Genomic DNA, 22,751 nt, shown 5'->3' with positions numbered 1-22,751 from the left:
CGCATTTAAGTCTTTAACCCACCTGGAATTGATTTTTTTTTTTTTAATGCAGCAAGCTAGGGAACCAATTTTATTATTATTTTTTCCAAATGGATAGCCAGTGTCCCAGCATAATATATTGAAAAGTCCCTCGTTTCCCCCACTCATCTTCAAATGCCAGCTCAGTTATAAGTGAAGATTCTATACAACTATGGGTCTGTTTTGGGGCTCTCTACTGGGTTCCATTTGTCTGTTTGTCTTCCACACCGTCTTATTCACTATTTTGTTCTTTTTCAGAAACGGCTAGTTTTGGCCTTTTGCTGTTCCATATAAATTTTAGCATTCATGTGTCAAGTTAAATGAAAGAAAAATCTTGAATTTTTCTTGGAATTGAATGGAAACTATCAATGGGGGAGCCGACATTTTTGTGATACAGTTCTACTGCTTATGTATCTCATAGATCTTTTCCAGCTAGCTATCTCATTTAATGTCTTCAAATAAAGTTTTCTAATTTTCCCTGCAGGAAGTCTTTCTACATCTTTTATAGATTTATTTCTAAGCGACTATAATTTTTGATGCTGTTGTAAACTGAGCATTTAAATTTTTCATCTCTTATTTGCTTGCTACTGGTGTGAAAGGAAATTGACTTTTTTCCTTTCTTTAAATAAATACTGATTCTTTATCCATCAACCTTAGCAAAATCTCCTTTTAATTGCAATTATTTTTCAGTAAATTATTTTGAGTTTTCTCTGTAGCAAATATATAGTCTGTGGCAGTTTTATTTATTGCCTTCTGTCTTAGGCTGGGTTCTCTAGAGAAGCAAAACCAGTAAAGCATATAAATATATATAGAGAGAGATTTATATCAAGAAAACTGCTCACACAATTGTAGAGGCTGGAATTTTATGTCCCAGGTCCGTGGATCAGGATAGAGGCTTCTCCTGATTCACGTAGCCACAGGAGCTGGCGAACGCAAGATTGGCAGGTCAGAGAGTAATGCTTTTGTTCGCAGGCTCTGAAGATCAATGAGTCCCAAGATAGGCAGGTAAACTCAAGTCCCAAGAATCAGAGGTCAGATGAATAGGATGCAGCTACAGGATCCAATGCAGGCAAAAGCCAGAATGTCCAGCACAGGCAAAAGCCAGAATGTCCACTTACATTCAGATGTAAAAAAGGCACCCAAGGAAACTTCCTTTTAGCTGATTGGCTATTCACAGCAGATCCCATCATGGGGGTGATCACATATAAACACCGAGAAGTGTGGTCCGGTCAAGTTGACACACTATCTTAACCATCACACTTTCCAATTCTCACACGTTTTCTTTGCTTCATTTTCTGCTTTATCTGGGATCTCCAATATAACAATGAATAGAAATAGTAACACTGGACACCCTTAACTTGTTCCTTAAATGTAGTAAGTTCAGTGTTTCACCATCAAGTGTGATGTTTACTGCAGTGGTTTTATTCATATATATATATATAAATCAAACCAAACCTGTTGTCATCAAGTCAATTCCAAATCATAGAGACCCTGTAGGACAGAGTAGAACTGCCCCATAGAGTTTCCAAGAAGCACCTGGTGGATTGGAACTGCTGACCTTTTGGTTAGCAGCTGCAGCTCTTAACCACTATGCAACCAGGGTTTCCAAAGTATGTGTGTGTGTGTGTGTGTGTGTGTATATATATATGTGTGTGTGTGTATGTTTTACTCCCAAGGAACCTCTCTCCAATTTCTAGTTCACTAAGATTATTTTTTATCATGAATGGATATTGAACGTCATCAAAAGCTTTATTTTTATGCTTCTACTAAAATGATCATATAATTTTTTCTCCTTTAATCTTTTAAAGGAATAGTTTATATTAATTGATTTTAACCTGTTAATTAGACCTTGCATTCTTCATTAATCCCAACTTAGTCTTGATGGAATATTTCTTAACATATTGCTGGATACTGTTTGCTAATACTTTAGACTTTTTTGTACTCATGTTTATGGGTAAGGCTAGTTTGCAATTTCCTTCTCTCAAACTCTTCTTTTTGGTTTTTAGTGTTACTGTCAGGCTAGCATGAGTTGGGGAAACATCCTCCCTTTCCTGTACTCCGGGATGAGTTATATAGGAGTGAAATAATTACAAACGAGAGAAGGTCACACAGATAATGACATCTGAGCTGATTTTTCCCGTTGCTGCCTCCTTCACTTCCAGTCCCTGGGGGTAAAGCCCACTTTAAAAGTACACAGGAAGCTGAACTCTTTATCCCATCTATTCTTCAACTTCCAGCCAGTGAGTGTTCTATAATGCAACTATCATTATTCACTCTCTCTGCTTATACATTTCAATGACACCTCATTTCTTATGATACACTCCAAACTGTATGGCATCAGAAGTTGCTCTAGAGCTAGAAAAACCCTCCGTAAAAGTTATATATGAAGCAAGCTGCATTCTTCCAAGGTCAGGTTTTTAAAAACATAGATTAGTATTTTTAGTCCATGTTATATTTTTTCCTGTTTTGTGACATTTCTGTCACTGAAATTTTATTTTTTATTTATTAGTTACTATCGGGGCCCTGGTGACACAGTGGTCAAGAGCTCAGGCTGCTAACCAAAAAGTCGGCAGTTTGAATCCACCAGCCACTCCTTGGAAACCCTGTGGGGCAGTTCTACTCTGTTGAACTATAGTGTTGCTATGAGTTGGAATTGACTCGATGGCAACGAGTTTGGTTAATCAGAAGGATTAGCTTTTTCCTTAACCTAAGTAGTTTAAAATGGTTGTATGAATTAACTACATTAACTACTGTGATCTGGCTATCCACTTCTGATAGTTGGTTTTGTGTGGCTAGTTGAAATTGTTTAGGGTTTGATTGGTCTGACATCTGTCTATGACGAATATTCACAAGAGTGTAAGAACGGTAGTCAGTGCCAGAGCGCGACTCATGCTGGTGCTGTTTACAAGAAATGAATCTGCTAGTGCTACAGGAGTCATTACAAACAGGCCTGGTGGGAGAAAGTAAAAACAAGGTGTCTTAATGCTTTCTAAGTCAAGTTATAAGACAAAGTCAGTGATGTCAGAGACAGTGAATTAATGATTACGGTGCTGGGTGTAGATCATAAATTTAGGTGAATAAACGATTTCCTACAATGAGCACATCTAATAAATAAAATTTACTGAAAGAAACAACAGACAACTAATATAATTCCCCATAACAGATAACTAAGTAAGCATAGCCTGGAGATTAAGGGTTACAGTTGGCATTATTTTAAGGTCACGATGTCTCAAGGGGACTTCTTGCAACAAAATAAACTAGGATAATTTCATTGTAACAAATTTAGAAGCAGTATATATCTCATGAGAGGCGCTCTCATCCCAATTTGGCTTAATGTTTATATTTTTAGTCTTCAAAAGAGAGGTCTCATAAATAGCTTCCAGCTTTTACCCAACCTAGCAAGTTATAATGGCTAGCTTTGTCTTCTCAGAGCACCACTCTCAGCAGTCTCCCATTTGTTTAATGTTCCTCATTAAACTTGTGAAGTTTGCAGCCTTTGGTTTCAATTATAATATGTAGCTGGGCTCAATTAAATTACATACTGCTTGTCTTAGTTATCTAGTGCTGCTATAACAGAAGTACCATAACTGGGTGGCTTTATGAAAGAGAAGTTTATTCTCTCACAATCTAGTAGGCTAGAAGTCCAAATTCAGGGTATCAGCTTCCGGGAAAGGCTTTCTCTCTCTGTTGGCTCTGGAGGAAGGTCCTTGTCATCAATCTTCCCTTGGTCTAGTAGCTTCTCTGCACAGGAACCTCGGGTCCAAAGGACACGCTCTGCTCCCAGCACTCCTTTCTTGGTGGTACAACGTCCCTCTGTCTCTCTGCTCACTTCTCTCTTTTATATCTCAGGAGATTGGCTTAGATTGTAGGTTACTCTTGTAGATCGAGTTTACATAACTGCTGCTAATCCCATCTCATCAACATCATAGAGACAGGATTTATAACACATAGGAAAATGACATCAGATGACAAAATGGTAGACAATCATACAATACTGGGAATCATGACCTAGCCAAATTGACAGATATTTTGGAATAACACAATTCAATTCATGACAGTGCTTATAAACACATCTTACATATTAACAATGTTCAGTTAACATATTCTGAAACTGAACTCTGCCAAACAAAATGCCTAACATGCAGGTATTTCCCCCTTCTTCTTCTTCTTCTTTTTTTTATTTTTTTGCCAAAGAACCCTAATTTTATTCAGTTATGGAGCCATAATGTGTTCAGGGAAGGTGGGTCCAACTTCAAGAGAAGAATTGTAATTGACCTAACCCAGTCTGGTTTGACTCATTCACCTTTGCAAGTGATTGGATTAGGTGTGGGCATGATGTGACCCAGTTCAGGCCAATGAGCCACAAGGGGAAGTATTTTGGGGCTTCTGAGATTTTCTTTCTGATGAAAAAGAAACACATGAGAGAAAATGTACTGCCTTTAGATGTGATTTTGTAGGATGTGATGACTGGAGCTGTGACTGCTAAACTGTGGCCTTGAGGGGACAAACTTGAGGGTAAATTTCAACATTCTAAGCAAGCAAAAGGGAAAGATAGAAAGACTAGGTTTTTGATAAACTTATGTGCTACCAAATGAGGTAGTCCTGGAACTGCCAACCTCCATGCTTCAATGACAGTTAGGTAATAAACTCCTTTTGATTAAACCACTTTTAGCAACATGTTTTGTTACCTGCCGACTGAAGGGGTTATTGTCCCTGAAATTGGATTAAAATGCGAGCATCTTTAGACTATATAATTTATGCAAATGGTATGTGTGTGTATGAAGAATAAACATGTTCTTGTACAACAGCTGAGTGTTCTGCACTCTCATTTTAGGCCAGTGAGGTCTTTACTGTGGTCTAGCCCAGGGCCCAAGGCCTCTCGTCTGGTGAGGGACTTGCATACAGGAGACCACAGGTGAGCACTTCTCAACCCTGGCTGCACATTCACCTACATGGAAGAAAAAACAAAAACCCGATGCCTGCTTCCCATCACCAGAGATTCCGATTTAACAGCTGTAGGGTAGGGCCCAAGAAGCCCTGGTGGCACAGTAGTTAAATGCTCAGCTGCTAAACAAAAGGTCAAAGGTCCAAATCCACCAGCCGCTTCACGGGTTAAAAGACCTGGTGATCTGCTCCCATAAAGACTTAAAAAAAAAAAAACCCAGCCTAGTAAATCCTACGGGCAGTTCTACTCTGTCCTATAGGGTCACTGTGAGTCAGAATAGACTTGACAGTGCACAGCAACAACAGGGTACTGCCTGAGCATCAGGAATGATGTAGCAAAAGTTAAGATCCATTGTTTGAAATGATAACTTAGCTCCCCTTCTCAGTACAGCCTGTGAATAACATATGTGGTCCTTCACGATCAAGTCCTTCTGACCTTTCCAACTTTATCTCTCACTGCTCTCCTTACCCACAAATAGGCATACTCTACTCCTTAACTTAAAGCGGACTACTTTAAGTTCTCATTTCTCCAGGATTACATAATGCTGCTGCTCCACTGTCTGGAATGCCCTCACCCTACCTCCTTAACCAGCCAACTCATATTTCCTACATGGCACCTCCTCCAGGAAGTCTTCAGGAGAAGTATCTTTAGTCTGGTCTATAAGATACCATATGGCCTGGCCTCTAGCCACCTCACCTTTCCTCTCTTCCTGTGTTCACCTTCTTTCAAGGGCAACAGGGCACAGGGCCTCCGCCTGTTCTCACAGGCCAAGCACACTCCTGCCTTAGGGCTTTTGTACTGGAACACTCTTCTCCCAGGTATCTGCATGGCTCGTTCCTTCACCTCCTTCGGGTCTTTGCTCAAATGTCACCTTCTCAGTAAGGCCTTCTTTTATCACTCCATCCCAGCAGCTCTTTTCTCCCCTTCCTGCTTTATTTTTTTTCCCCATATACTTGTAATCATCTGACGTACTATATACTTTACTTTTTGTTAGTGTCTGTCTCGCCCATTAGAACTTGTTTTGTTCAATGCTTTATCCCAAACATTAGAATTCAATAAACTCTGTACCTTTTGAAAAAAGGAAGAAAAATAAATGTTTTTTTCATTCTTATATATCCAGCATCTAACACACTGCCTGGCACATAAAAATTGGTAATAAATATTGTTAACAAAGTAGAAGGTTATTTATATTTTTGCACCATATATATACACAGTCATATGTACATGTTTCTATCTTAAAAGTGCTTCTCCATCATTTGCTCTGCTCATGTTGCTTCAGCAAGAATTTGATGATAACCTAATTTATGTAAGTATCTATACCTTAAATAATTCTAAAATTTAGGGCCTGTTTATGTACCATTATGGCATATTCTGTACAGTCACTTGCAGACCATTTTCTATCATGTATATACTTTATTGCTAGAATTGGTACTGGCTCTGTAGGACCTAAGGAAAATTGAAACCGTCTAGCATTATGCGAAGCCTCTTCCCTCAAAAAAGAACATACCAGACTAGCCTCTGATGATCTGATTTAAGGTCTTCCAAATTTCTCTTGTTTTTTTTTTGTTTGTTTTTTGTTTTTAATAGGGAATAGCTCTGCTGAGGATCTGAAGACCTTGCACATTTCCACATGGCCAGGTAGCCAAGGCTTGGGTACAGTCTGACCCGAGTTTTGGTGGAATGCCCCACAATTCCTCCATGAGCGTGGCCTCCTTATCTTATAGGAGACCCCCACAAGGGTGTTTCTCATCCATCTCCCTAGTGTCAGCTGAGTCTAGTGCTTTCTCCCTCATCCTCCCTCCCCACCTTAGGGTATAGCTGCAGGCTTCTGTGTAATTCTAAGAATTGCTTGGCTGAAGTTTAAATTTGGTTCTTCAATGGCAGAGTGACCCACCACTTGTACCACCTGTCATCTGGCCTCTGGGACTAGGGATATTGTCTCATGGAACTAGGGATGCAGGAAGTTGACATTCTTTCTTGCTTTTGCTGCCTTGTAAGTAATAAATAGTTAGGCCCTTTGTCTCCTTACCGGCCATATCTATGGAATTGTGGAGAGCCAGACTAGCAACTGCCACCATGCTGCTGCTTAGGGGGACTGTGCAACTCTTGAAGCTCCTCACAGTGACATTGCCTCTATGGAAACAGATACTCTTTGAAACATTACATAGTCCTAACTAGCAGGGCTTCTGATAGCACAGACTCAAAGCCTGTTTTTGATTTTGTAGCGAATTATTAAAAGTTTATTTTTAGTAACTGATTTAGAGTTATGATAACTTATTGCTGTTTTAACAATCGTATGGTTGCTGTCCAGTCAATTCCGACTCAGAGTAACTGTCTAAGACAGAGTAGAACTGCCTTACAGAAGCAGACTGCCACATCGTTCTCCCATGGAAGGGCTGGTGGTTTCGAACTGCTGACCTTTCAGTTAGCAGCCACTTGCTTAACCATTATGCCACCAGGGCTCCTTTTTAACAGTCACACACACAGCAAAGGTCAGAATGCAATAAAGGAAAAGAATAATCTGGTGGTTCTCTTACATTCTTCTATTGACAAACTTTCTTGTTGGAACTTTAACTTAGTTCATAAAAGAATTACAGCCAATGACATAACTTGTCACCCAGCAAGCATCTTAGAGCACTGTTTCATCACAGAAAGCAAATAAAGCTAACAACAGTCCAATTGTATAATTAATAAAAGAAGAAAGCAAAGATGAAACCAAGGTTTTGCAAGATAAAATAATGGAAAGAGCTGATATTAAAAAGTAAAAACTGATAATTCAGCATGCCCATTGCCATACATCATTCAGCATAGGATACTAAATATGTGTTAAAGTAATAATTTATTTTATTTTATATTTACTGTGCTTTAGATGAAGGTTTATAGAACAAATTAGTTTCTCATTAAACAATTAATATACATGCTATTTTGTAACATTGGTTGCCAGCCTCATGACGTGTCAACACTCTCTTTCTTGACCTTAGGTTCTCCATTGCCAGCTTTCCTGTCCCCTCCTGCCTTCTTGCCCTTGCCCCTGGGTTGGTGTGCCAAGTTAGTCTTGTTTTCCGGACCTGTCTAATCTTTGGCTGAAGGGTGAACCTCGGAATGACGTCAGTACTGAGTTAAAAGGGTGTCCAGTGGCCATACTCTCAGGGTTTCTCCAGGTTCTGTCAGACCAGTAAGTCTGGTCTTTTTTTTCTTTGTGAATTAGAATTTTGTTCTACATTTTTCTCCAGCTCTGTCCGGGACCCTCTACCATGATCCCTGTCAGAGCAGTCCGTGGTGGTAGCCGGGCACCATCTAGTTGTTCTGGACTCAGTCTGGTGGAGGTGGTGGTGGTTGAGGCCCATTAGTCCTTTAGAGTAATCTTTTCCTTGTGTCTTTGGTTTTCTTCATTCTCCCTTGCTCCAGATGGGGTGGGACCAGTGGAATATCTTAGATGGCCACTCACAAGCTTTTAAGACCCCAGATGCTACTCACCAAAGTAGGATGTAGGACATCTTCTTTATAAACTATGTTATGGCAATTGAGCTAGATGTTCCCCAAGACCATGGCCCCCAGGACTCAGCCCAGTAATTTGGCCCCTCAGAGTTTGGATGTGTCTACGACACTTCTATAACCTTGCCTTGGTCAAGTTGTGCTGGCTTCCCCAGTATTGTGTACCGTCTTACCCTTCATCAAAGTTGCCACTTACCTATTGTCTATTTAGTGTTTTCCCCTCCTCACCCATCACAACCCCTCACAACCATCAAAGATTGTTTCTTTCTGTGTGTAAACTCTTTCATGAGTTTTTATAATAGTAATCTCATATAATATTTCTCCTTTTGTGATTGACTTATTTCATTCAGCATAATGCCCTCTAGATTCATCCATGTTGTGAGATGTTTCACAGATTCATCGTTGTTCTTTACCGTTGCCTAGTATTCCACTGTGTGTATGTAGCATAGTTTGTTTATCCATTCCTTGATGAGCGCTTAGGTTGTTTCCATCTTTTTGCTATTGTGAATAATGCTGCAATGAACATGGGTGTGCATATATCTATTGGTGTGACGGCTCTTATTTCTCTAGGATATATTCCTAGGAGTGGCATTGCTGGACCATAGGATATTTCTATCTCTAACTTTTTAAGGAAGTGCCATATCATTTTCCAAATGGTTGTACCAGTTTGCATTCCCTGAAGTGATACTTTAAAGACTATTTTGAGAATCATGGAAAACGTTATATAGAAAGAAAAATAATATAAACTTTAATCTATATTAAGACTGTAAAAACACATAAATGTGAAATCAACTAGAAGGGAACACTGAAAGAAAATGTGTTTTGAGGTGATTGAATCATGTGAGAATTTAAAGATAAAACTTTTTTGTTGTAATGTTTGTACACTACAAATGGTAGAAAATATTATCTGAATTATAACTGTTCACTTTAGTTAACTTTATTGCCAGTCTTAAAATAGACAAGCAATAAAAGCAGAGAAGCCATAGTGAATTTTTTATTGACTGAATTCTTGGAAGGTTGTCACTGGATTCATCGTCACAGCTGTATATATCAAGCAGGAACTCTTCCAGGAGCCGTGCTAAGGATCTTACATAAATTACCTCTTCTAATCCTCACAGCACGTATTATTTTTATCACTTCACAGAGGAGGTTAATTAATTTGCCTAGGGTCATATGCCTAGTCAGTGGTGAAGTTAGGATTTCAGCCTAGGCAGGCTAGCTCCACAGCCATGGAATACAAGAGCTGGTAATTTTCATGGAAGGAGCCCTAGTAGTGCAGTAGTTAAGCACTCCGCTGCTAACCAAAAGGTCTGCAGTTTGAACCCACCAGCCACTCCGCGGGAGAAAGACGCAACAGTCTGCTTCTGTAAAGATTTACAGCTGTGGGAACTCTATGGGGCAGTTCTCAAAATGTGCTCCTGGACCCAGCAGCAGCAGCAGCATCTAATGCAGCCTTGGCTCCACTCCTGACGTTCTGAATCAGAGACTGTGGCTGGGCCCAGTGACAGGGCCAGAATCTGACCCGATGCAGTCTGCCTCTGGGGTCTGCATGGTTAACCACCACACTGTGTATTAAGGCAGTAAGATCTTAACACAGAGGAGGGGGAAGATCTGTACGCCTTTCTGTAGCTTCTTTCAATGGCTCACAGTAGGGGCAGTGCCATGCAGTAGCTACCAAACTTTTGGATTTAAAAGGCCAGTAAGATTTAACACAGTCCCTGGGTGGCTCAAATAGTTAAGCACTTGGCTGATAACTGAAAGGTCAGCAGTTCAAACCCACCAGCCACTTTGGCGGGGTGGGGCGGGGGGAAGATGTGGCAGTCTACTCCTGTAAAGAGTATATATAGCCTTGGAAACCCTATGGGGGCAGTTCTACTTTGTCCTATAGGGTTGCTGTGAGTCAGGATCGACTCAGCAGCAACAGGTGATCTTCATGGAGCAACTGTAAACTGAGATGATAAACTATCAGTCTGGAACCTTAAGGGGGATAACTGCATACCTATTTCCTTCCTATTACACTAACATTCCAATTAGATCTCTGCATCTCTATTTGTCTTACAGTTTAAAAGCTGAGGCTACTTTAGAACTGCATGATGTTTGTAGTTTATCATAACAATGAACTAACATGAGTCACTTTATGAAACAAAAGCCTGTTGTTATGCTCAAACTTGTAACTTTGATCTTTTCAATCTAATTGTGTTAAAAATCACATTGTACTCTACCCTGTGTATCCTGCAATAATCTTTGACCAAAGGCAACACAAGTTTTGGTTTTATTTTTCTGTTTACTTTATGGCCAGTTACGTACTACATAAAAAAAACCTAGCTGCCATCAAGTTCAAGTTCACTCTGACTCATGGCCGTTCCACATGAGTTAGAAGAGAACTGTACTCCTTTGGGTTTTCAATGGCTGATTTATTTTCTTTGGAAGTAAATGTGGGGGTGTTCTTCTTTCATTAACCGTTTGCACCACCTAGGGACTCCAAGTACTATGTAAACCAAAAAACAAACAAACAAAAAACCTTCCTAACCCATTGCAAGGGAGTGGATTCTGACTCAAAGTGACCCTATAGGATAGAGTAGAACCACCCCATAGGGTTTCCAAGGAGCTGCTGGTGGTGGAACTGCAGCCCTTTGTCAGTAGCCAGGCTTTTAACCACTGTGTTGTAAGGGCTCCATTTTACTATGCGGGTTGTGAGAATTAAAAATATAGAAACTAGACCAAAAAAGAGTAGTGAAGATGAGGCAGGGACAGAAGGCTGGAGAGCCTCAAGACCAGAATAACAGGCCCGTTGATCTGGGACTCTATCCTGTGGGTGATGTTACAAGAGAACCTACACATGCAGCCCGTGACGCACAAAGTCTTACATATCTCTCTCGTTTTTCAAGACCCCACTATAGGAGTGGCATCTTACATCTCTCTCTCAAATTGTTTTTCAGGACCCCAACATAGGAGTGGCATCCTGCATATCGCTCTTGTAAGTTTTTCAGGACTCTACCATAGGGTGGTATAGTGGTTAAGACGTACAGCTGCTAACCAAAAGGTTGGCAGTTCGAATCCACCAGGCACTCCTTGGAAACCCTACCGGTCAGTTCTACTCTGTCCTTTAGGGTTGCTATGAGTCGGTATCTACTCGATAGCAACGGGTTTACTATAGGGGATGATGTTACAAGATAACCCACTTCCGGGACTCTCATGAAGTTCTACGTACTTTCCCTACAAACTGTTTTCCAAAGATGAACAGAATCAGCCAATCCCCAGGGCATGCACAGTGAAAATGGGTACAACCTTACAGCCTTGTCAAGTGGCCACCGAGACTGTGCAGTGGTGATGTGACATCGTCCAAACTGACTCCACCGTGGATTCCAGATGCGCACCCACCTAATTTCTTAACCTATTTGTCCTAGAGGGTCGCTCGACGGCACTGGGTTTGGGTTATTTCTCAGAAAGCCCCGCCTTCCCCCCCCCCAAAGCAATGAATAAAACATGAGCTCCTTTCTGCCTAAAGCCCTTTATAACTCCAGGAAAACCTCCGTTCAGGGAGAGACTGGAGGCTAGCATAGGCAGAAGCTCCTCTCCCCTCCTCGCTCGCGAGCCTCTGCTTTCTGTCACTAATAAACCTTTATTCATGTGGAACCTCTGAGCCTCTCCTGGTCACTCACGGTCAGTAGAAGGCAAGAACCTAGGCAGGACTTGATTCCAAGCTGGGAAACCTTGCCCTGCGACAAAGAGATTGAAGAAAGGAGCAGGATATATAGAACAGGAAAAGGAAGGGGCCCAAATTAGAGCGGAACAGAAAAAGAAGGGGTATAGAAGCTTTTTAGGCCAGAAGCAACCTACTGTCTTCTACGTTCTAGCGAAGGGTAGATCAAGAGGTTCTGATCACTGACCGTTAAAGTGTTAATCAGCTGTTTTACCAATTCCTGACTTCCCAGCGACTCCATTCCTGACCGCTGAGTTCTCTGTTGGTTGGAGCAGCCACAGTGAACATTGGGAGGAATATTCTGAACTGCCTTTCAATTACTCAGAGCAGCCCTTATTCTCCTCTCTTTAAGGTGGCTCAAGATTCTCCACATTGTTATCTGTAAACCACCTCCTCAATTTATCTTGCTTTTCTTGTTCACAGGGATTAGGCAGGGATTCGATGGAGACTGGCTCAGTGGGACAGGCAAGGACTGGGGTTTTGGGTGTCGCGTCCATTCCCACTCATAGGGACCCTACAGGACAGAGTAGAACTGCCCGATAGGGTTTTCCAGGCTGTAAATCTTTACCGCAGCAGACTGTTACATCTTTCTCCTCCAGAGGCTGATGGGCTCTGGTGGGTTGGAACCGCCAATAGCCGCAGAGCGCTTAACTACTGCGCCACCAGGACTCATCACATCTCTTGCAAAAACAAACCCGTTGCCATCGAGTTGATTCCTATTCATAAACCCACCTATTCATAAAAAAGCGACCCTATATTGATCCTGTCGGACAGAAGTCTCATAGGGCTTGCAAGGCTGTAATCTTTATTTACCAAAGCAGACGGCCATATCTTTCTCCCCTGGAGCAGCCTACGGCTTTAACCACTGAGTCACCAGGGCTACCCTCCGTCTCTGAGGCAAGCCTAGGCAAGACAAATACAGAAAAGCGAGAAGAGATAGTGCGCTCAGATTTATGGGCGCTGTAAAGTTCGAATCTGCCAGGCGCTCCCTGGAAACTCTATGGGGCAGGTCTACTCTGTTCTATAGGGTCGCTATGAGTCGGAATCGACTCGACGGCACTGGGTTTCAGGTAGAACTTGGGTTAGAAGAAAGAAGGTGCCAAGGCGACAAAAGATGCCCTGAGGGACTTTCATCCATAAAAACATTCACTCAAAAGCCACAGAGCAGTCGAGACGGCGATTACGTTACCGTAGCAACCGGAGGGTATCGCGAGACAAATATCGCGCCTGCGCACTGCCGGTTCAAGGCACGGCCGGGAGGTTTCACCGCCGGGCCGACTTTCAGGCGTTTGTAGGCTGCCTTTCGCTTTGTCGCTTCCGCGTCACGCTGCTCTTTGGACCTACTTTCCCCATTGGGAGTGGTTTAACTCAGGGTAATGAAATTCGAAGATTATTTTAGCGATTCTGCAGCGCCCCATTTGTAAGGCGGGGCCTGAGAAAAGGCGAGCGCTTTGTGCACACGCATCGCGGCCAGTTTGTAGCCGCAGCCCTCGCGAGCCGGTGGCCGCGCTGTCGCCATCTTGATTTGGCGCTGGGGAAGGGGCACGGAGAGGAGGTAAGAGGGCCGGTCTAGGGTGGGATCGAGCTTGTGCCCACCCCCAGCTGACACGCAAAGTGTCTACGGCTTTCTCGGACGCCCGTCGCGCCGCCGCTGCGCCCGCCCGCCTTCCCGGACTGGCTTCTCTCGCCCGGGGCGAGCTATCCTCACTCTGCCTGGAATATCTCCCCCCAAACCTGTGTGGAGGATCTGTTGGATACTAGGAATGGAAAGATAAAACGCGACCCTAGCCTTTCAGTCCTACACAGTTTGGAAATAGAGACGACAAAAAAATAATTACAGTTCCTTATGCTAAGTGGTAAAGTAAGGAGCCCTGGTGGCGCAGTGGCTAAGCGTTGGGCTGCTAGCCGAAAGGTCAGCAGTTCTAACCCACCAGCCTCTCTCGTTCTGCAGGAGAAAGATGGGGCAGTGGCCTTCCATAAAGAGTAGTCTTGGAAACCCTACGGGGCAGTTCTGCGCTGTCCTGCAGGGGTCGCTATGAGTCGGAATGGGCTCCACGGTACACCACGACAACAAATAAAGTAGGAAGGTACCAGGTACAGTGGCGGCATATACTCGGGAGGATCAACTCTTAGGAATTCAGCGATTGAGAACTGGTGCCATCATCCCTTCAGTTAGAGTTATGTCCTTCCTTAGTAGATCAGTAGGTTGAGTAGGTTTTACCCCGTATTTCAACTAGCATGTATTTCTCACCATTCACTCTGCGGCAGCTCCAGTGCAGGCCACCATCCCTATTTCTTACCTGGCCTACTCCCATAGCCTCTTTGCTGCTTCTAGTCTTGTACGCTTCCAGGCTGTCCTTTGCCCTGAATCACAGAAGTCTCCTTGTAACACCGTTCTAGTCATGCTGTTCCTCTGCTTTAAACGTGACAGTCACTTCCCACTGCAAGGCTTGCAGGGGTCCTCACCATCTGTTCTTACCTGCCTTACCTAATACCTCACCACTTTCTCCACCTTCTCTGCTACAGTGATGTGGTTTCATTTCCTTTAATGCTGTTCCCTGGAAAACCATTTTCTACTTCCTACTCCCTTTGGTTTTTTTTTTTTTTTTACTCCCTTTGGCAGGTATTCTTCAGATACAGGGTAAAAGGTCACTTCTGACCCTCTAAAGTAAGTTTTTTTTTTTACTCCCTTTGGTTTTTTTTTTTTTTTTAACTCCCTTTGGCAGGTATTTTTCAGATATAGGGTAAAAGGTCACTTCTGACCCCCTAAAGTAAGTTGTTAGTTGCTGGCTTGACGACCCCATGTGTGCAGAGTAGAACTGTGTTATGTAGGATATTCAAGGCTGTGACTTTTTGGAAGCAGCTCACCAGGACTGTCTTCTGTGTTGTCTCTGGGTGGCTTTCAACCACCATCCTTTAGGTTTGTAGTTAGGCGCTTAACTGCTTGTGCCACCCAGGGACTAGCAAGTTAAGTTAGGCCTGTTACACGTTCTTTTAGCTTCTGTTGTTCCCTAATTTATTATTACCTGTTTGACATGTCTTCTTCATAGACTCTAAGCTCAGTGAGGTCAGTGCCTGTACTTACCTGTTTAATACTTTATGGCCTGGTGCATTGTGGATAATCTATAAATGTTTAAGAAAGCGGTCACTGGGGTGAGGATGGGAGTGGTATTCCCGGCAGAGGGGATAATTCAAATAAAGGCATGGTTGTGAGAAACTCTTGGCCTCATTAAATAGTATGTGATTCAGTGTTGGGGTGTAATGTGCATGGTGGGACATACGGAGAAAAGCTGGTGGGGAGACAGGGCCAGAGTGTGGAGGGCCTTGAACATCACCTTAAGGAGTTTGTAGTTGATCCTATAAGTAGTAGAGACCTCCAAAACATAGCTTAAAAGACACCTGAGGGAGGCTTTCCCATTTCACTCCCTTTCTCCAAAGCTGTTACTTTATCAGTACAGGTGTCCCCAGCTTATAATGTATTCAAGTTATGACAAACTGCACTTATGACCGTCTTATTTTTTTAATCATTAGTAATACGTACTACATACAGTGTTGTAGATTGGAATTATAAAGATACTGATGATAAAAGGCGGTAATAATGAAAAAAAAAGAGGTATTTAACTTAAGCCAGAACTGATTTACCAGAGTCGTAGGAATGGAACCCTGTCATAAGTCAAGGACTACCTGTGCTTTGTTCTTGGATTATGTTGTATGAGACTCTTATTATTCTAACAACCTGGATCTCTTTGTCTCCACACTAGATTTTGAAGACAGGAGGAGTTAATATATATCTTGCTATCCCTCCAGAGCACAAGACTGTAAGTACCAACCCCGTGTTGTTCGAATGCTGAGATGTATTAACTGACCTGCAGTTTGGCAGGAGCTATATTAACATATGTCTGGCCACTCAGTCATTTATTTCCCTGTTCTTGACCATCTTCAATGTGATGCCAGCCTCTGCCAACCAGTATATTGGCTTTGGATGAGCTGCTTTTCTTCCTGATTCTCTGAGCTTGAGGGGGAGCAGGGAGTAGAGGTGGGGAGAATGGGGAGGACTGTACAGTTAGGCTGGTGTGAAGGCAGCAGAGATACTGGGTGCCTGTTATTGTTAGTTGCCGTTCAGGTTGGCCCCCGACTCACGGTGACCCCATACACAATGGGATGAGATCCACAGGGTTTTCACTGGCTAGTTTTCAGATCAGCAGGCCTTTCTTCCTCGTTCATCTTAGTCTGGAAGCTATGCTGAAACTTGTTCAGCATACGAGCAATACACAAGCCTCCGTCAACAGATGGCAGTGGCTGTACTTGAGGTGCACTGGCCTGGAATCAAATTCAGCGGGTAATACTGACACAAATGAGGTTTCATTTCTAACCCCAAGGAGCTGAATTTTGGTTTTCTGTGAGAAAGTAACTAGGAGGAACATCGGAGACCAGTAGAGGTGGGGTGACCATTTCTCAGGGCTGTCACATGGGGAAAAGGTAGCCTGTCCGACACCAGTGACTCCTAATTATGGTTCTCAAGTTCACTTGGGAAGCATTTTTACAAGTACAGATACCCTGGTCCCATCCCCGAGAGATGGCAATTCAGTGGATCTGGGGTGAGGACCAGCTATCTGTTTGCTTTTAAAAGCCACAAATGATTTTTGAGGTGCAGTTAGTGTTGAAAGAGCATAAAATTTGTATTTGGAAAACTAGTGACTTTGGGCAAGATATTTAACCTGAGACTGTTTCCTCACCCACACATTGAGGATTCTGTAAGAATTCTGTGAGAGTCAAATAGTACGTGGGGAAAGTGCCTTATAAATTCTGGCTCACTCCACAGGCACTTGTTCTTCAACCTCAGTATCCAGCCTGGTAAGTGGAAATTTAACTGGAGAGGACTTAATCCTGCATGGGGTACTTAGGGGAGGGCAGGCCTAGGTGGGATAATGACCTGGAACGAGGGAGCATCAGTCATCTGGTTCCCAGAAAACAGGGACTGTTCCCCACACTCTAGACTTTTCCAGGTCAGCTTGTTTAAATTCCTTTAGTTCTGCCAAGTGCGCCCCTCTGGTTCTCAGCCAAGTCCCTGGAAGGAGAGGAAGAAAATTCAGGAAAGAAAATGGTCTATGCAGTTGCCTCTGGGATAGATAAACAGGACACACTCCCTAGACCAGTGGTTAATAACATTTTCTCCCATAAGGATCCCTTTTATTATTACTCTTATTTTTTCTTAATGGATTACTATCTTTAAAATTTTATTATTAAGTTTCCCTAGTTTAGTCAACTGCCAGGCAGAACAATGAGCTTGGAATAAGCATAGGAAAGAAGGACATGTCCATCTGTCTCAGTGTTTTGGGAAGGATATACAAGAAACAGTGATGCACTTGTGGAGGTGGCCTGGGGTCCAGGGAGGAAGAGATTTGTAATAACAAGGGCACAGAATGAGAGTGTTTGGATTTTTAATTGTGTACGTGTATTACTGTCCCAGTGTCTTAAACAGTCATACCTGGTAATTATGAATGGCAAAGGGTCTTCAGGAGTCCTGGCGCCCCAAGTGGTTAAGTGCTTAGCCGCTAACTGAAAGAAGGGCAGTTCATTCCTATCTAGCAGCTCCATAGGAGAAAGACCTGGCAATTTGCTCCTGTGAAGATTCCAAACCCACTGCTGTTGAGCTGATTCCAACTCATGGCAACCCTACAGAACAGAACTGCTCCATAGGGTTTCTAAGGCTGTAAATCTTTACAGAAGCAGACTGCCACATTTTTCTCCCCCAGAGTGGCTGGTGCGTTTGAATTACCAACCTTTTGGTTAGCAGCTCAGCACTTAACCACTGTGCCACCAGGGCTCCTCCATGAAGACTACAGCCTAGAAAACTCTATGAGGCAGTTCTACTCTGTCACATGGGGCAGTATGAGTCGAAATTGACTCGACGGCATGTAACAACAACAAAGGTCTCTGTGGTCCTCAGATTGTGAGCTCTGCGCAGTGACTTGTTCGCCGCTGAAAGTATCTACAGTGCTGCCTGCCCTTCGCAGGCACTCATTGAGTAGTTGTTGAATGAATGAAAATCCAACTAGAGAGCAATTTAGAAAGTGATAACAAATCTTTAAGATTAATGCCATACAGCCGCCAAAAGGATAATTGTGAACAAGTAGAAACATGGAACATTTTTAATAAGTGAAATGAACAAATAGAATTTCAGTCTGATTTCAATAATGTAAAACATACTACCTACATATGAATAAAAGACAAAGTCAATATGAGAAAATGGAGGAAAGTAAAATTACTTAACCTTAAAAGAGAGGTTAAGTGTATGCTCACATAATTGGACCTATATAATTAGGCTTGCTATAGCTGGTCAAGAATCAGAAAGTACAACCACAATACTCTTAGGACATGCATTTCTAATTAACATTAATTTTCCTGTGTCATTTTGCTTCTCTATGAAGGATTTTCAGAATGGCTGCAGCTCCTCAAGCTGGGAGGGGATCTGTTCGGAAGACAAGACCTTTAGTTGTAAAGACATCATTGAACAATCCATATACTATCTGCTGGAGTTCTCTAGAGAGAGAGGATATGCACTTCATATTACAGACACTTGAAGACAGATTTCAGTATATTGGACTTCGGAAGATTGAGGATAAGAAGAAAAGGAAAAAACAGCCTTCTTTCCAAAAGCAAAGCAGAGAAAAATGTAACATAGATGTCGATATTAGTGAAGATCTGAAAGAGAAAAAGCCAGATGATAACCAACAAGTGTCAGGGTGGACTCCCGTGCACGTCAGGAAGCAGCTTGCCATTGGAGTCAATGAAGTGACCAGAGCGCTGGAGAGGAACGACCTGCTTTTAGTCCTGGTGTGTAAGTCAGTCAAGCCTGCCATCATCACCTCACACTTGATTCAGTTAAGCTTATGCAGAACTGTGCCTGCTTGCCAGGTTCCCCGCCTCAGTGAGAGAATTGCACCTGTCATTGGCTTGAAATGTGTCCTAGCCTTGGGGTTCAAAAAGAATACCACTGACTTTGTTGATGAAATAAAAGCTATAATTCCCAGAGTACCCAGTTTAAATGTACCATGGCTTCCAGACAGAATTGAAGACTCGAGGGAAAATCAAGAGACTGAATTTTTGGGAAGGCAAGACAAAGAGATTTTGGAAACTTCATCTGAAGACCTCTCTAAACATAAGCGGAAGCTGGTTGAAGGTCAGCAGGGTTCTGCTGTAGTGTTACAACCCCTGAAAATAAAGAAAATAATTCCAAACCCTAATAAGATAAGAAAACCACCCAAAAGTAAAAAAACTACTTCAAAGTAACCTTGAAAAAACTTATTTTACAGAATTTGTAAACTGACACCTGTAAAGAAACCTTGGAACTAATAAAATGAGCTACTCTTACCTGTGTTCTTAGCGTACTGTTTGCTAATGTTCTTTCAAACACGTAAGACTCTGTATAGCGCAGATACGCTGTGCTTTAAAAATGCTAACTGCAGAAAATATTCAAAAGTGTGAATATCAAAACCAACGTTTATTGACACTAATGTCCATGCTTATGTAAATTTACTTTTTAAAAAGGCTGGTACGATGTCACCAAGAACATCTGTATCCTGTAACACTTCATGTTTTCTATCAAACTTGAAAAATGTGCCACAGTCAACCTGGTTCTAGTTAGCAGGGTAAGTGAAACTGGATTGGAGATGCATTATTAGTTTTAAGGGAGTTACTAGATGCTAAATATGCTGTCTTCAGAAACATCTTTTTTTTACTTCATGTCAATTTGCCTTTCTTTGTAGGATGGCACAGGCTTGGGAGAAGGGCTTAATATCTGCAGAAAAGGTCAGACAAGGTCTTTCAGCCAGTTAGAATTCACCCCTTCACATGGTTGACTTATTTTCTTAGGTATCTAACGTGTATAAAAAGTGTTATGGTAGTTAGATGAAGTATCACAGTGGTTAAGAGCTTGGCTGCTAACCAAGAAAAGTCAGCAGTTTGAATCCACCAGACGCTCCTTGGAAACCATATGGGACAGTCCTACTCAGTGCTACAGGGTTGCCATGGGTCAGAATCAACTTGACGGCAAGGGTTTTCGTTTTTTTCAGGTGAACTATGGCAAAGAGGTGGGCCTGGGCAATTATAGAGTGCCCTTCACGTCAGGAAATGGAGCACCGTGGAGCCTAAGTTACCGTCTGTAATTCAGGGGGAAGCTGTGGGTTTGCCAGAATTAATTTTCATCGTAAATTCTGGTTGTATTATAGATTATGGTACTTTAGTTCATTAACATTTTTCACTTAGTGCCATCTTGGGGGGAAAAAAAGGAAGAATACTTCATAGACTATTTTGGTTATAGAATGCAGAACAAGGTCTTTTGAATCTGTAAGACATTATATATTACATTTAAATTGAATGTTTTAATAGCTACGTTATAAACACAAGCAGTTCTACCAGTTCTCTATTTTAAAAGTTCATTGGTAATCTGCTTAAATGACAGCAAGACAAATCTATCATTAATAATTTTAAGATAACTCTGTTTAAGAATTCTAAAACAATTGGAACCCTGTAAATGACTCTTCAAAGAAACAGTTTCATTATGAGGTAAGCTCATGACAAACTGGCAATTCTGCAATTATTTGAAAACCTACTTCGTATGAGACTGCTATAAAAATGAGTGGGACACAGTTCCCAACAAAAGCCTTGACTCCAAATTAAGTTAAAATCACCTTTACTTAATGCTGGTGTCTCAAAAAGTTTGTTTTGCTTCTTGGAACCTTTATCCCTATTAAAGAATGGTAATGCAACTGGGTTTGAGCCGTCCTAAATAGGAAGTTGGAAATCCTGGTTGTGTAGTGCTTAAGTGCTATGGCTGCTAAAAAAAGGCCAGCAGTTTAAATCCACCAGGTGCTCCTTGGAAACTCTGTGGGGCAGTTCTATGAGTTGGAATCGACTCAATGGCAACAGGTTTGGTTTTTGGTAAATAGGAAGTCTTCCACTGCATCTTCAATAAAGTGAACAGTGCTAGTCCTAACTATGCACTACTCTGTGGCCCAGGTGTCCCCTCTAGTGGTAGTCCTAGGGATCCCACAAGCTGTGGGGTAGTCATTAGGATAAGGGCGAGATGTAGAAAGTAGCTTTCAACTCAAGGCCTAATGTAACTCAGAGGTCAACAAACTTCTGTAAAGGGCCAGATAGTATAGATTTTAGGCTTGTTGGCTAGTCTGTTGCAGCAATTCAACTATATTTGTTGTGTGAAGCCAAAAGGCAATATATAAATGAATATAGCTGTGTTCTCAAAAAACTTTATGGACCCTGAAATTTGACATGTCACAAAATGTTACCCTTTTGCCCCAGCCCCCAACCATTCAAAAAGGTAAAAACCATTCCTTAGCCAGATTTTCCCAGGGGCCATGGTTTACTGACCCCTGGTATTGACTGGCTTCACAAGACTACTGATAACATGAAGAAATGCTATTATGTTGTCTAAAAAATTAATTTTTTCTGGACTGAACAGCCTAGGCACTGGTACAGTAAAGGCAGGAAAAAGTATATCTACTTTTGTGGTATCTGAGTCAAGGCCAATCTGTGTGGCCTCATTTAGCATCTTTTTTCCTCCTTGGACTATTGGCAATATATACATAAATATGTACACTGTGAGGCTTTTTCAAATTCTAGATAAAAACACCATCAGTAACAAAATTATGAATACTTATTTACAAATAAGACATTTTCCATTAGCATGGCAGCGTTCATGATAAAGTCAGCTTAAAGGAATATGTGCAATTGTGCATAAGCAATAAAAATATTCAAACTCTCAATGTCCTGATAGTACTAATAAATTCCACTGGGCATTTCTTTTGACTTTAGAGCTTTTATTTTCTTTTCCTCACATAACCTTGATGTTGCTGAGAAGAAACGAGTTTGAGCAGCAGCAGAAAAGTCTAGTCAGTCATGGGTGTATACTCTTTCAGAGAGCACACTTAATGTTTGCACAAAACTTTGCTTTTGAACCAGGTTCACTGATCTGTAAAGATCAAAGTAGAAATTTGTGTCTTTATTGATTTGGCAACTTTGCTTATGGAGAAATAAACGTACCAGTCACCAGCACACTTTGATATTGCTCCACGCTTAAATATTCACCACTTGTCATTGTGTTATGAAAGTGTTGATTCCATAAATTTTCCTTACAATTATCATGTGAGGCAATGTAAGTAAAAATTTTCAGAATGGATCCTTGATTCTCTTAGACTGACAAGTATACCACCACTTAATAAATAGAAATGCAGCAGTCTATCTTCACACAATAGCAAAGAATTTCTTACGTGATTCCATAACTCCTTTGCAGTCCATACAAAAACAGCCCCTTTGCTAGAGAGTGGAAAAATACCTTCTCTTCATCAAGAGACAACCAAAAAACTGAAAGTTAGAGGAATGTGCTCTTTATACCCTTTCATCCCTCCCACAAATGGCTAAACAGTGCAAAAAGGATGAAATTTTATGTTCTAGCTAGAAGTGTCAGCATTGGTCACATACGGATGTTTTTCCATCTTTTCTGATTGTTATCAACTGCTTCAATTTCACTTAAGTTGTGCTTTTATTCTTCTTTGGAATGGCAGTTCCAGG

General features: G+C 41.8%; 1 protein-coding gene across 7 annotated transcripts; it reads left to right on the top strand.

The window, feature by feature from the left end:
- Nucleotides 1-13,403: 13,403 nt before the first annotated feature.
- Nucleotides 13,404-19,535, top strand: RPP38 (ribonuclease P/MRP subunit p38). 7 transcript variants are annotated; one of them, XM_049881937.1, is made up of 4 exons: nucleotides 13,404-13,534; nucleotides 14,113-14,829; nucleotides 15,923-15,979; nucleotides 18,593-19,535. In XM_049881937.1, exon 4 carries the CDS (start codon nucleotides 18,603-18,605, stop codon nucleotides 19,452-19,454), a length of 852 nt encoding a protein of 283 aa, XP_049737894.1. In that variant the 5' UTR covers nucleotides 13,404-13,534; nucleotides 14,113-14,829; nucleotides 15,923-15,979; nucleotides 18,593-18,602; the 3' UTR covers nucleotides 19,455-19,535. The 7 variants fall into 7 exon arrangements, with proteins under 7 accessions (XP_049737894.1, XP_049737895.1, XP_049737891.1 ...); XM_049881938.1 differs by having other exon boundaries at nucleotides 13,404-13,716; nucleotides 14,785-14,829; XM_049881934.1 differs by having other exon boundaries at nucleotides 13,404-13,716.
- The last annotated feature ends 3,216 nt before the right edge of the window (nucleotides 19,536-22,751 follow it).

Source organism: Elephas maximus, chromosome 4 (assembly GCF_024166365.1).
Source record: "Elephas maximus indicus isolate mEleMax1 chromosome 4, mEleMax1 primary haplotype, whole genome shotgun sequence".
NCBI classification, from domain to species: domain Eukaryota; kingdom Metazoa; phylum Chordata; class Mammalia; order Proboscidea; family Elephantidae; genus Elephas; species Elephas maximus.
This window is presented reverse-complemented; position numbering and strand designations above follow the sequence as displayed.